Consider the following 14,479-nt stretch of genomic DNA (forward strand, 5'->3'; position numbering starts at 1 on the left):
GGCTGGTGGCTGGCACAGCCAACATCTGCTCCTGCTCGCTTGGGTGCCACGGTGCCAGAACTGCCCAGGCAGGGGGTTGGCAGCTGCCAGGGGCACTGCAATGCCCGCCAGCCCTCCCACTGTCATGCCGACCATGACACTGGCACTGGTGTCATGTTGCAATGGTGAGGGTCTCTGAGGGCCCCGGGGGCTCAGGCTTAGGGAGTGATGAGGCCCTTTGGGCTGGACAGAGCCTCAGGAGAAGCTTAGTCCCAGCTCCTGCCCAAAGCTAGTTCACCTGTGGGGTCAGAGCAGGCTACACATCTCCCAGGATGAAGCCTGTGACACTGAGGGAGTGTCCCCAGGGGGACAAATATTCAGACTAGAGGTTTTGGAGTAGCTCTGTCTGGGAGCACGGCGCTCACCAGGCTTAGCAGAGACCACATGGGCAGCAGGCCCTGCCTGCCTGCCTGCTCTTCTGGGCAGAAAACTGGCTGCTGTGCACCAAGCAGGCAGCCATGCGGGGCCGGGCTGCTGCCCGGTCCCCAGTACATGCCACCACCCCGTCCTGCCTGGCAAGCCCAGAGCTGCACCCACTCCCCCCAGAAGCTCCAATCTAAACCATACTGGGGCCGCAGTGCCCCAGCCCTGCTCCTCCGTCCAGCCACCTCCAGGGCCCCAGATGCCCCATCCAAGCTTGGTCCATCCCCTTCCCACAGCTGGCACCGCCGCCAGCTCCTCCTCCAGAACAGTCTCGTTGCCATTTAAACCTTGTGGCCCTGGGCAGGTTTATCACCAGGGTTTACTTTCTCTGGGCGTAGCGCTGCTGCCAGCTGTGTTTCAGTGCTCGTGCATGACCCATGAGTGAGGGGTCGCGTCAGAGCTGAGGACAGTGTGGGCTGTGCCTGCGGTGGCCAAGTGACATTCATGGCACCCTGTGGTGCTGCCTTCACCACGTCTCCAGCACAGACCCCATTTGGACCAGTAAGCCAGAGGAAGCATCCCTATGACCAGTCCCCAAGTCCTGTTCATCCCTCTGCGTTGTTAAAGGACTGTGAAAAGCCACCTACCCAGAGAGCTGTTTTCCCCACCCTAAATTCCCCACTGCTATAAATCATAGCTGTTATTTATGAGCAAAATACTGGAGGGAGCAAAGTGCTCCATCCTGCCCATGCCAGGGAAGGGACCCGGGTGCCAGGCTGAGGCCAGGAGCATCAACCCTGCAACGCTGCCAGCTCTGAGCTCCAGGAGCCGCCTGCGGGCACGCAAGCACGTCTCAGGCTCCCCAAACCCAGCGGCCTCTTCCCGCTGCCAATGCCAGGCTCGGCACGACCGGCAGCACCGCGGCCAGACTTGCTCCAGGGCAAGGCTGGCAGCTAGGAGCAGGCAGCAGGAGCAGGCAGCAGGAGTAGGCAGCAGAGCAGGTGAGACCCTGCCAGCCCCAGGGTGAGTGGTGGCTCTGCCAAAAGCTGCTTCTCAAAGGCAGGTGACATTTTCCCAACTGTTGGCTGGAAGACCCAGCCCCAGACACATGGGGAGGGGTGGGACAGAGCGGATGGTACAAAATAAAACTGGGGGCACAAGGCCCAGAAGGTGCTACACCAGGGTGCTGGGGGGCAGGAGGGATATCTCGGCATCCCACGCCGGCTCCTGCTGAGCAGGTGGCTCTTGGGGCAGGAACCCTCTGATGGAAGAAGGGGGACGTGAGGCTCCGCACCGCGCTGACGCTGCTGCCCCGCCGTGCTGGTGGCCGCGTGGCTGGTGTTGGCTGGGCAGGGTTTCACACAGCACTGTGCACGGGGCACCCCGTGCCCACCCAGTGGCCCCCAGGCTCCTGCAAGGTGCCAGGAGTTGCTCTGGGATGACTGGGCCAGAGCCTGGGGTCATGGGGCACATCCTGAGCGAGGAGGGACCACGGAGAAGAGGAGTCTGGGGAGGGAAGCACCTGTGTGCCACCCCCTGCCCCTGGGAGCCCCCAGCCTTCAGCAGGAGTCCTCAGTCGTCCTGGCTCTCTTGCCATCTCCAACATCCTCCTGCCTGATGGCCATCACCACTGTTAAAATAAATTGACAAAATAAACTTAATTTGGACCATAACTATGTTTGCTTAATCTGAAAGGAAGAGTCCTGCAGTCAATAAGCAGCAAGTCCCCAAGGGCTCTTGCTACCGAGGAAGAATCGAGCCATTGCTATGCTAACAAGTGTATTAGCTAATGAAAACAGTATTTAAAATAATCACAATATTTCTTTATTTGCATGTAAAGATGACATAATAAAAGATAATTAGCAGCATGTGAAGCAGTTCTACTACTCAATTTTCTCAGTTTAGCTAATTAATTATCTAAGTAAAATGCATCATTATGGCTAATTTTAGAAAATCTAGCAGCTGCAAGGTCATAGTGGGAACGATTTCAATTTGTAATTGGAAGAAACATGAAAGTGAGTCAGATAATCTTTTATTAGATAATAATAATAATGAATCACACGGGCTTGTATATTAAGTACTTTAAGAGGCAGAAAATGCACTGAATCATTTAATAATGTCATCAAATGTGCTTCCATCATGGGCTGTTGGGGGACCGTGGGGACACTCAGCCCTTGTCCTGTCTGAAAGGACACGTGTCTCAGTGCCAGCTCAGGGATGCCTCTGCCGGGGCCTGTTTGCCATGGGGGGGCTGCTCCGGGCACCCCAGCCTGCACCCCCAGCCCTGCCTGTGCTGCTCCAGGGTCAGGACAGTAGGGCAGCGGGGCAGCCCCGTACCCCCAGCCCCTCTGGGACATCCCTGCTGCCGGGGGTCTGCCCTGCAGCAGGGACCAGTTAGTTTTACGACCCAGAAGCACCATTTCCCCCACAGCTGGTGAAGGTGGTACTGCGATGCACTGCGGCTCCTCCTGTCCCACCAACACTGGCTCTGGGGACAGTCCGGTGAGCCTTTTCCCTGCTGCTGGGATGAATTGGCCCATTCCCACCATTCCCAGTAAAACCTTTGTAAGAAAACCTGACATGAGCCCCAGAGCCATGGTGCATCATCCCTTCCCATCATACCTCCATCTGGTTTAAAGGCAGAGCTGGGCCCCCATGTGCACAGCAGGTGGTTTTGACACAACACATATAATAAAGCAGAAAATACTACTGCTCTTGTAGGAAGCAGAAAGCAGATTTAAACCTTGTGTGCACCCCAGTGAGCCTCCACCCAGTTCCCTTGGCCACTGCCATGCCATGGGTGCTGCCCACTGCTTCTGGAGCAGCACTGGGGTTGAGGTTTTTCCCCCACAGCAGCGTGCAGAGCCACACTGTCACCCCAGCTGCAAACCAGGGCTGAACCCGCCTGGATGCTCCTGGTTGCCGTGGCGACATGCTGCCCTCCTCCATGATGGGGCCTGTTGTCATGGTGATGACCCAACCCACAGCCAATGTGGCTGGTGGACACCCCACCCAGTGTCACTGGCACAGCCCAGGGACACACCATCAGCATCTGCCTGGCCTGGGGACACCCCATCAGTACCCACAGCTCAGGGACACCCGTGGCACCTGCACTGCCTGGGGGACACCCCATCAACACCCACCACCAAAGCTGGTGCGTTGGAGGATGCCTGCAGCCGTGGCTCAGCCAAGCTCCACCTTCAGCCTCTTGACAGACTCATGTTCACTGCCAGCAGCCAAATATTTTCTCGGCTTAAAGCAGTAACTAAATTACATTTCACCCTGGAAAATTATTTGTAATGTAATTTGGCTCCATTTATGGTCAGAATTAGCCATGCTGCGGCAAGAAAAACGGGTGTATTGGGCGTCAGTGTGTGGTGTTTCCCCTGCTTCTGCTTGGCAAGTTTATAGGAATTGAGCTGATGAAGAGGATGGCGGAGGGCACTGGGGACAAGAAGTCTCTTCTGCATCCTCCTCCACTCTCCCAGGCTAGGCAGGACATGGGGTAGGGGATGGCTGCAGAGTACTGCTGGCTGCTGCACACCCCATGGAGGAGCTCCCCTCAATTAACAGCAAATTGGAAGTTAATTCTATTTTTTGCCCATGGCAGAGGGTGAGACTGTCCCTGTGCTGCTCTGCACTGCAGCCACTCCTGCCTCCATCCCGGGATTTGTTACTTCTGTCTTCACAGCAATGACCTGTGTGGTGCCTCCAAAACGTTGCCCTGGTGCACTACAGCAGTTTCATGACTCTAGTTACTGCCTCAGCACCAAACCCTTTTGGGATATGGAAGGAGCTTTAATTAAAATAATGGCCACCCAAAGAGCTACTTGGTGCTGCTCCCAGCCAGGCTCTCGTCTCCTGAGGAAGCCAGGCGGCGGTGGAGCCACTTGAGTTGCCTTTGAGCCCCTGGGCTTCCATGAAGCTGAACTCTGGTCACCACCACACATTGACACAGCCACCCCTGCACATAAAACACCTCCCGTTGCAATGGGCTCTGCTGATGAAAAGGCACTTTGAACCCCAGGACCTTAAGTGAGCTATCCAGCCTCCCTAAGCCACGCAGCAGCAGCTGATCCCTGCCCTGCACCCTTCCTCTGAAGGGCCCTGGGCTGGCAGGGTGCCCTCTGCCCCCCAACCAGCCCCTAATCCTGCTGGGAGTTCCCCCTAAGCACCCGAGCCACCCTTTGGGGCTGCCATGCAGCATGGGGCAGAGGCACTGGGGGTGCCACCCCACTCCCGCCAGCAGCACCGGGGCAGTGTGTGGGCAGAGCTGTGGCAGCTCCCAGCAGGAGGGTTTGGAGGCTGCTGGAACTCTGGGTCAGGCGCCAAAGCCACAAGCAGCCCCACACTTGCTGACACAGCTCAGAGTGGGAAGATGCATCTACCGCCCAGCCCAAGGCTATCAGCAGATTTATCAATAAAACTGGGGAAAAAAAGAGGGGGGCTGGCAGTAGCTTTGGGGGACAAGCACTCATGCAGGATGAGTCTCTGGCACCCCAGGTGCAGCACAGGGCAGGAAGGATTTGGGCCATGGGGGGACCTGCCCCCTGACCACCAGCACAGCCAAGTGCAACTTCATTTACTCAGGAACAAAAAGCTTGTCCACTTTGGGCTGGAAACCTGTGTTATGAGAACCAGAGCAAAGGAAAGGATTTTTGAGGAGCAGATGACGGCTGAAGAGCAGCTCCCTGCACAGCAGCAGCACGGCCTGCACTCCACAAAATGAAAACTGGGGAAAAGCCGCTGGGAAAGCAACAGGAAGAAGCCTGTAGTGAGTGAGAAGCCCGCAGGAGCAGGTGAGATGCACGGCAAGGACAGCCAGGATTTCCCAGCCCCTGGGAAAGGGCTCAACTGCTCTGCCCTGTGCCTTTTGCTTCCTCTGTAGGGAAGGAGAGAAGACCAGGCCTCCAAAACTAACCCCAGAAATCCCTCTCAGCTACTAGCCCCACACTTTGGGACTGCAAAGAAAGATATTTAACTACGTATCACTCATTTCTGATTCTTCACAGATCAGTGTTGGACCTGCCCTAACCTTCCCTGGAAGCAACGTGGGAAGGGGCTTGGACAGGAGGCAACTGCTGAAGTCAGCAGAGGGGGAGGGGGCAGGAAAACCATCACTCACAAGGCCCTGTGCAAGGGTTCTGCAACAGTCAAGTTCAGTGTTTTCCTTCCAGTCCTCAGGTAAGTTGATGTGGACAGCTTACCAAAGGCTGATGTCCCAAAGGCAGCATCTCATGTTGAGAGCTGCTGTGAAGGTAAAGGGTCCCCCATCAGTGCAGGTAACTGCCAGGTTACCACCACCTGGTGCCTCCAAAGCAAAGCACCGAGACACACAGAGGGTCCTGCCAGACCAAACCCCACAGCCCCAACCCAGGGAACCCACAGCGAGAGCTGGCCACCTTCGGCTCACTGCTCTGACACCCGGGGGGCTCTGACACACCCCCTCTACTGCTGCTTCCCTGGAGCTTGCCGAGTTCCCCAGGGCTGGCGGGGTTGGTGCGTCACCTACACCGGCTCCAGAACGCTCCTGCACTGCTGCCCAGCTCTTCTCATCCACACAGTTGAGAAATCAAACTCTTTATCCTCGGTCTGCACAGAAGTAAGAGTGTCTCCCCGCTGGCGGGGCTCCGGCCAGATGGAGCCACCTCCCATCACTGCACAGCAGAGAGGAAACAGCAGAACCGTGGCACTGCAGGAGCATCAGGTCTCCCTGTAAAAGCTGTTTCCATGTTTTCATTCCCTACACCGTTGAGATGCAACGTGATTTCCTTAAATATAGGCTGGTGCACTGTTACCATAGCTGCTGTGTAGCAGGAGGTGCACAATTTTACTACTGCTATTTCCTTGGGAAACCGCTATTGGCTGATAATTTCAGCCAAAGGCATTGGAAAATATTAGAAATTAACAACTGCAAAGTTACTAGATAAGAATCTTTAAAATTTATTTGACTAATTGTGTTACATTCAATATTTGATGTGTTTCATCTGGACAAAGAATTGGCATAAATACAAACAAGCCTTTGTGTGCCTTCCCTAAACAAGTAAGAGGTAAAGTACTAGAGACAAGGGAACATAGTTCACATCTTCATATTTACATTTTGCCTTTACTTTACAACTTAGCGCCAGGAATATTTACAGTAAAATACAATAAGAACAAAAAGATCATGTCTTGGCAACATACAGGAATTCATACAAATTGTATATGAGTTGAAGCACGTGGTGTCTGGCATTCTGATCTCTAATTGCTCCTGCTAAAATTCATGTGGAAAAAGGTCTGTGTTTGCCTTCAAAGACATCGCTCCATTACACAACCACCAAATCACACCTAATTGTTAGATTGAAATTTAGTTCTCTCACCTCTCTGGGCACACAGAACCTCGCAGGAAAGGAACGCAGTCCCCTCCGGAGAGCCCTGCACATGGTGCCAGTCCAGCAGCGCGGGGCTGCTCTGCCCTGTGGCCTCACCACACCGCTATCCACAGAGACATCTTAAGTTCCACAGGCACCATCCTCCCCATCTCCTGTTTGCTCTAAGGTTGTAATGCCTTTTTAAAAGTACCTTTAAGAAAAATGTTTTTTGTTAAAAGAGAGGCTTTATTAAGGTACTAAAATTTCTGTAATTTCAACACTGTGTTTAACACGGTGACAATGGTCCCCCCTCTTTCTGCACCATTAAAGGGACGCCATCATTTAGAGCAGAATTAGGAACCCAAACAGAGAGGTCTTATGGAGAAAGTCTCAGTTTAGTTATTATGCAACATTCGCAGGTGACCTTTTGCAGCAGTGTGTTACCTGTTGAGCCCAGAGTAACGCCAGGCTGCGCAGACAGTCAGCACTCGCAACCCCAGTGGAATGTAAACCCAAGGCACGCAAGCTGTCAAGCTGAAAACTCAATACAGCCGTTTGTGATGAAAAAAAGGGCTGGATTCTTGACTAGCATTCTCACAATCACAACTGAAATAAATCTTGTTTGCTCTAACCCTTTTGGGGGAAAAAAGCTCAAGGCTGTATCCTTCGGTACATCAGAGCCATCAGAGCTTGGCCACTGACTTGGACAAGAATTTAATTCCCATATTGGTGTTTTACATTTTATTATGAAGTTTGAGACCTCTCCGTGCTCAGGGGAAGAAGGGACACTCCTTGAAAACACCTTCCACTGGCACAGGTCTGCCAGGGGCACTTGCTGCTGCAACCAGCATCCAAACCAAGTGGGATGGCAACACATTTCTGTAATCACAACATTTTTATACTAAACTACGACCTTCTTGAAGGTTTACCTTTCCAGATAGCAAAATCCAAGCCTTTGGGCTATGTCACACCACTGGTGTGCAACACGTTAACCAGTCAGTTTTACAAACCAAACTAAGCACGTTATAAACACCCACATCCCCAGCAGTGGGAGCAGCAGCAGCAACATCTGCAAAAGTTACCTTCTTTCAAGACTTCTGGGAAGTTGCATTGTATTCACAGCTGCTACTGCTCAGTTGGGTGCCATACCCATGTTTTAGACGAACATGGACATATACCCAGGACTATTCTTCAGCCAAGCACAGGCATTTTTAGAAAGTAAATTTTCAGGCATTCCATTTGGCTATCTTGGACTTTGCAGAAAAGATCCAGGGTTTCCCCAAATGCATCTTTATGTTACTGACTGCACCCAAGTGCCTGAAGGTAGTATCTTTTGCAGCTCCTGACTATCTAAACCGACGACTTCGCATATAACATACGCTCAGCTACAGTAAGGGGGTTTTGCTGTTACGTTACTGAAGATGTGCAGACATTCAATTGCTCAGTATGTTTGTTACACATGCATTGGTCATGCCTTTTAAATCAGTGGACTAAAGTGTGTTTGGTCATTAATTAGATCCAATAGGTACATACAAAATGTGGGTAAATTTAGTGTCCATGCATTAAACTGATGCTGGCAAGAGTTTGGCTGAGGAATGAAGCTGTCCAGGTTTCCCAACATACCCAAACACTGCCTTACAGCTCCTCCTGCCATCTGCAACCTGGGTGCCACACAGCGCGGGCCAGTCGTCATGCTTACTTCTACTGGAGTTGTCTTTACGTGTTTCATTTTTCCACTTATGATTCATCTGGATCAAAATCCAGAGCTCCTGGGTTGAGAGGCTAGTGTGCTTGTCCCCTGCAACTGGCACGTCACCCAAAACCCCTTTGGTTAACATCCTGAAAGTCTTTTCACACATATTTTTAGGGGCTTGTATTTCCATTAATTCTTTGTGAAAAACCACAAGACACGACAGGAGCAGGGTATGTCCTTGGCAAAGAAGTTGTAACGAAACAATTAAGACTGTTTCAGGCCAGAACTGTTGCAAGTAACTCAAATATCAAAATTAAATGACTAATAGGTATTTCTGCAAGGGCTATTAAAAAACTAATAAAGCCACTTCTGGAATAACATGAGGAGGTCCCCAAATTCCTGCACACACTCATAACTCTTACATTACCTGCTTACTGGTAGGAAAAGGACACGTGCTGCTGCCAGTGATCACAAACTGCATCTACCCGGGAGCGCCAGTGATGATTCATTACTGCAACACAAGATTGTGCTGGGAGCCTGAGAGCACTCCAAAGGCTGCCAGCACCCACTGCAGCTTTTATATTCCCAATATTAAATTTGTAGTTGTAAACATCTTTTCCCAGCACATCCTTCAAGTCCTGAACACATGAAATCCAGTCTGAAAATGAAAACTTCTGACCTAGGTGAAAGGGAACCACCACTGCTGAGCATGAGAAAGCACAGTGGATTCAAAACAATTTTAAGTTATAACTCCAAAGGGGCTTTCATGAAATGGCAAGTTAATGGGAAAAAAGAAGAATTTTTGAATTTTACTTCTGAGTCGTTTTAGTCTGTTTAACAGGAGCTTCTGAAAAGTGTTGTAGAAGCTGTGAAAACTGCCTATGCTATAAATAACAGGCAGGTGGCAGCCCCAGAATCTCAGATTTCAATCCAATGGAAGGAAAGCAAGTGATGTTTATGCTTTTTATGGAAATGGTGAGTAGGTGATACAGATACTTCAAAATAAATTAAGTAGCTGCATAAAAAAATATTTTTTAAAAAAATCAAGCTACTAAAATTAAACATGACATTTTGCAACAGACCTGAAAGTCATAACCTTGTTTTTATATAACCAAGAGCTCTTATCTAGTAACAGATTATGTTGGAAAGTCAAGTAATTTCAGGTGTTGTTCGTTGTCAGCATGACAAATCTCATATGTAGATGGACTCACTCCCAAACACAGAGGGAACTGTAAAATGCAGCATCTTGGCTATGAATTACATAACCTGATGTTTCCTAGCAATCTTCCTCCTCTTGCTTTTGGTACACAAATTGGTTACAAGCAGTGAAGGATCTTCTGTTGAGCTCTGAAGGGGGGCTGGAAATGTCTTTCTTGCAGGGGTAGTTAATGCTCTGGAACAGGCTCTCTTCTCACAGAAGAGATCCTGCTCCCTTTCTCATTTAATACGTGGGTGTAGCGAGATGTCTGAAGGCAGGTTTGTTTGTATTTTGTTTTCCATCCTTATATGCAGAGATGGCTTCATTTTGATTGTTTTCCCTCTCACAGAATGAGACACTTACAGTTCCTAATTAGCCTGGAATAGATGATTGCGTGAAGAGATTATGTTGCTAGCATCCAGGAAGACTGGAATTAAGTCATCTTTTGAGGGTAGGTAAATTAAGTCAATATCCCAAACTACAATGTTTTGGATTCATCTCTCATTCCTCCCACATGGTATCTGCTGACTTGTGTTAGAATATGATTTCCTGAATTCCGGAGTGCTGACGAAAATTGTTGTTATTATTTAACTGTTTTCATTACTGTAGCCACCAAGCTCTGATCTAATTGTCCTGGAAGGATAATGACCTAAGGGTTGCAGTTCTTGAGCCCAACCTCCTGGAAAAGTGAGGTATAAAATTCTGGCTCCAGCTGCCTGTTCCGGTATTTATTGACAATGTCTGCTATTTTCTGTTTTCGGCGGACATGTGGGGGGTTGTACGAATCATTTTCCAGCCTCTTTCTCCGACAGATATTTATCACCGTCTGCCTCACTAAAAAACCTGAAAAAGAAACAGTATTTGAATCAAATTTAAACAAATTCAAGGCTATGTCCCTTTGCTGGCTTTGCAATTAAAGACAATTTTGGGTTCTGTCCCATCTAGAAACCCATCTAGTCAATGAGTAGTTGATAACAGACAGTAGTTGATGACAGATAACCATGGTCCCCAGGCTTGTAATGACATTTTACTGTGAAAATTGAATAAGAAAGGGATTAAGTCAGTAGTACCCTAAAATGGCTGGAGGAGGATGAAGGTTTCTCTGTTTTGCCAGAACCAAGCAACTGCCCACAACAGCACCCTCAGGACCAAGAGGGGAAAGAATCCAGGCAGCTAATATGAGAATTGCAGTGCTCCAGCCCCTGGCCATGCTGCACCAGGATATGCAGAGCTTGGCGGGCCCCGAGTAATGTCAAGGGAGCTTTCAGGATGAGAACAGTATCCATCAGTACTTTTTTTCCAAGCAGGAATTGCAGAGCTTTCCCCTTGGAACAGGGGATGATGAAAGACTTGATAGCTGGTGCTGGAAACAGCTTTCTCTTCCCCTTGCTGCTCTGCCACTGTTACCTCTCTGTAACTCATACTGCTGCTTATGGGAGGGAGAAGAGGTTTGGGAACAAGCAGTAATATTTCATCAAAGCTGGCAGTGGACTTTATCCTATTTTATTCTGAAATGAAATTCACATGCGTCTAATAACATGTCTGTTAACTCCTTTGCTGATTCACAAGCACTCTCTTACAGGCAGAAACAGCGTCCTCCTTATTTAAAGGACTTGATTCCTAACTGCACAAAAACCACATCTGTTGATCTTAGAGACAAGACAGATTTCATTATATTAATAGTCATGATGCAGCTGAAAAATCAGCCCAACTCTAGGAAAACACGCCTGATTCCTTTTCAGTACAAGCCACTGTCATCATGTGAATTGACAAATGTTATTTAAAGGCCCAGTCTGGCTTCAATTTCCCAACCAGTGAATTAAGCAAGCAAAAACCAGAACCTGAAAGTCACCCCCAAAAGACACCTACAATATTAGTTTTATGGTTATGGACAAGTATCCTACTGTTTGTTTATTCCTTTTTCTCTGTCTTGTGGAATACTCTCACCGGAGTGAGATTCCCAGTTACTGAAGCTATAGCTGCTCAGATACCAAGACCAACCCATGAACCCATTCAGGAACACAGCACAAGGCAGATGGCACACACAGACCCATTAACATGTCTGCATAGCAGGTTAGGTATTTTTATTGAACACGTTAGAAAAATTCTTAAGTGCTGTGGCTTTTAATCGCCATCCAGCTTCTAAAACAGAAGGAACAAACCCAGCATGCCAGCACCATCCAGAAATTCAGCAGTACCTTTTGGCAGTCAACTAGCACCAGCACCTCGGATCTTGATGCTAAATGTTAGGGTCACATTTCTGATCTCTCTTCTCTAAAGAACAGGCATTTACCTTTTCCCTCCACCATTACAACCCTTCACTCCTCTCCTACCACAGGTGCAGTGGAGCCCTGCTTCGCTGTCAGCTAAGGGCTGACCACCTGCTCCCTCTGCTGTTCCCACTACCACTGTTGCTGCAAAAAGCATGCTTTTATTTTGTTCTGCCATGCCCAATACTTTTTCCAATGAAAGATTCCAGACAATGTATTTTGCAGATATATAATTATTATTAAAATCAAAATATCAAAACACAAGTGCTCCTAAAAATCTTTAGCTTACCAAGAGCTCTCCTACTGACTATCATTCCATCCACCAGTGGGATAACCATATTGAATTTCCCAGTTGCTCCTTGTAGTTTTATCCTGAATAAGCCAGTGTTTAAAGGATGGATGAAGATCACAGGAACTTCCTTCTCAGGAACAGTAGATCTTAAGGAAAAAAACACAACTGTTAGAACAGTTTTATAGCACTGTTTCAATTAATCTATACATAACAAATGACCACTTTAAGTGTTAAAAGAATGTTAAAAAAACTCTCTTGTGACTAAACCAGTGGGACTCCTGTGCATCCTCTAGACTTTCGAAGGGTTATATCAGCTGTGCTGTTTCTGTGATCTTCTTTCACGACAGATTGAGAGTCCTGCAGACAGGGCTTTAAGCCTCACAACATGCATGCAGCATTAATCACCTCACAAGGGAGTAAATCAGGAGGGAGGCCAATCATAGACTTAAGATAAAAGCTACACGTTTTCTGCTCCTTAATCTATGTTTAAACTGCAGTGGTGATATGAAAAGCTCTTTCAACTTTTCAACAAAAAAAACCACTGAAAAAAACTCATCTGTCTTTTTAACATGACTGCCTCGAGTTTCCAGGGTTGCCTGTGAAAGCTGAAGAATGCAAATAGTCTCAGTTGTGACTTGTAAAGTGCAGCCTAAACTGTTGTCCACAAGAATCAAGAAAAATAATGAAAATAAAAGCAGTCTTACCTTAGGGAAGTGCTACTATTGGCTGTAGTTTCCACACCAGTGCTAGTCTCAGACACCAGATCAGGGAGGGGGAAGTTTTCTGTAAGAGGAGGATGAACCAAATAAAAGTTTATCTACCGCAGTTTTAGGGGCTTTGTTTTTGTACAAAGAAAGATTATTTATCATCAGTCAAAACCACACAACCCTCAATCATTTATACTATGGATGTTCTTGATAGTAATAAAAAGTCTTTGTTTTTAAGCTTCATGGAGCATATAGACACAGCTCAGCCATCCTGTGCTCAACAGATTAGGTAACACATGCCCCAGACCCTCAATTCTCTCAATCCCAAAGGTCAAAATCGCTACAGGAACAGCGAAAGCAGGAAGGAGGTGAAGTATTTCAACCACAAAAAGAGCTTTCAAATTATTATCCAACAACATCTTCACCTATCCGCAAGTAATCAGCCTCAAAAACAGTGCTGGAAGTTTCAAACAATAACCACCACTCACATCTGGGTTCCCTTCAGCCCTGCTCCAACAAACACAGCATCAATCGTTTCTCAAATCCAAGCTCTGTAGATCCTCAACATAGCCTACAACTCTGCTGCCATGCACTTGGTAATGAGTGAGTGGATAATGGAGGTGCAGAAGGAGTTACTGAGAACTCTGATCCTTGGAAGGGGATGTGGCACTTTCCGTTACCTTCTTTTGGGGCAGGCACTGAGAGAGATGTTGAGTCATTCACAGAAGTACAGTTCAGACAGGATGGTGCCACTGCCCCTTCCACCAGGAAGAGTATAAAGCCTGCAAACACCTTCTGCCATCAGAGCTGGGGTGCCAAGAGTACACAAAAACTGCAGCTAGCAGGAGAGCGTGGAGGGCTGTGGGAGTACTCTGAGATAGAGCCAGAGGGAGGGCAGGCAGTTGGCACAGGGGCATGAGCCTAGACTACAAAGTGCCAGCAAAGATACAGCAGAAGCATAAGACAAAAGCCAAGAACATAAGGAGCACAAGGCAAAGCCTCTGGGCTAAGAGCCACTGTCAAGAGCCCTGCCCCCAGCAATCCAACTGCCATGCTTACTGAGCCTCACAAACTCATTTTTTCAGCTTCTGGTCCAGAGCTCTGGGAGATTCCTACAGCTGCTGAAAGAAGCAGCCAAGCAGAAACAAGTATGTGTAGCACAGTTCTGCCTCTGCAGCGAGCTGGCTCTAGCTGCCACCCAAGAAAGAGGTGAGTCAGGGACACCAGTTTTGGAACTGAAGCAGCTGAGGGAACACCCTCTGAGCCAGTGTCTGGATAAAGAAATGATGCTGTAGAACTTGATGTCTGCCTCCTGATCCCAGATAAGTTCTGAGAGATGTGCTGTGGACAAAAAAGTTGTCTTGAGAATTTACACCTACACTTTACAGGAAACTTCCTCTTGATTGCTCCCATTCCTTGGTTGCTTTCCTCTGGGAGGACCCAGGGCTTAATTAAGGCCCACCTTTACTGCCAGACTGGGAACCAGGATTAGAAATCAAAGCTAACATATAGTATTGGTTACTGGCCAGTGTTACAGACTCTGCTGGGCTGGGCCAGCACAGAGAGG

The 14,479-nt window shown here is 48.5% G+C and overlaps 1 protein-coding gene across 4 annotated transcripts in view; it reads right to left on the minus strand.

The window, feature by feature from the left end:
• Positions 1-6,391: 6,391 nt before the first annotated feature.
• RALGAPB (Ral GTPase activating protein non-catalytic beta subunit) overlaps positions 6,392-14,479 on the minus strand; it is a 57,739-nt gene continuing 49,651 nt past the window's right edge. For all 4 annotated transcript variants that reach the window (XM_026867186.1, XM_026867185.1, XM_026867184.1 and 1 more), the window contains 3 exons: positions 12,910-12,988; positions 12,203-12,351; positions 6,392-10,486 (listed from right to left, as the gene is read on the minus strand). In XM_026867186.1, coding sequence (XP_026722987.1) covers positions 10,293-10,486; positions 12,203-12,351; positions 12,910-12,988 — 422 coding nt within the window. In that variant the 3' untranslated portion in view covers positions 6,392-10,292. The remainder of the gene's footprint in view (positions 10,487-12,202; positions 12,352-12,909; positions 12,989-14,479) is intronic.

Source organism: Athene cunicularia, unplaced genomic scaffold (genome assembly GCF_003259725.1).
Source record: "Athene cunicularia isolate RWA unplaced genomic scaffold, athCun1 SCF_2, whole genome shotgun sequence".
NCBI classification, from domain to species: domain Eukaryota; kingdom Metazoa; phylum Chordata; class Aves; order Strigiformes; family Strigidae; genus Athene; species Athene cunicularia.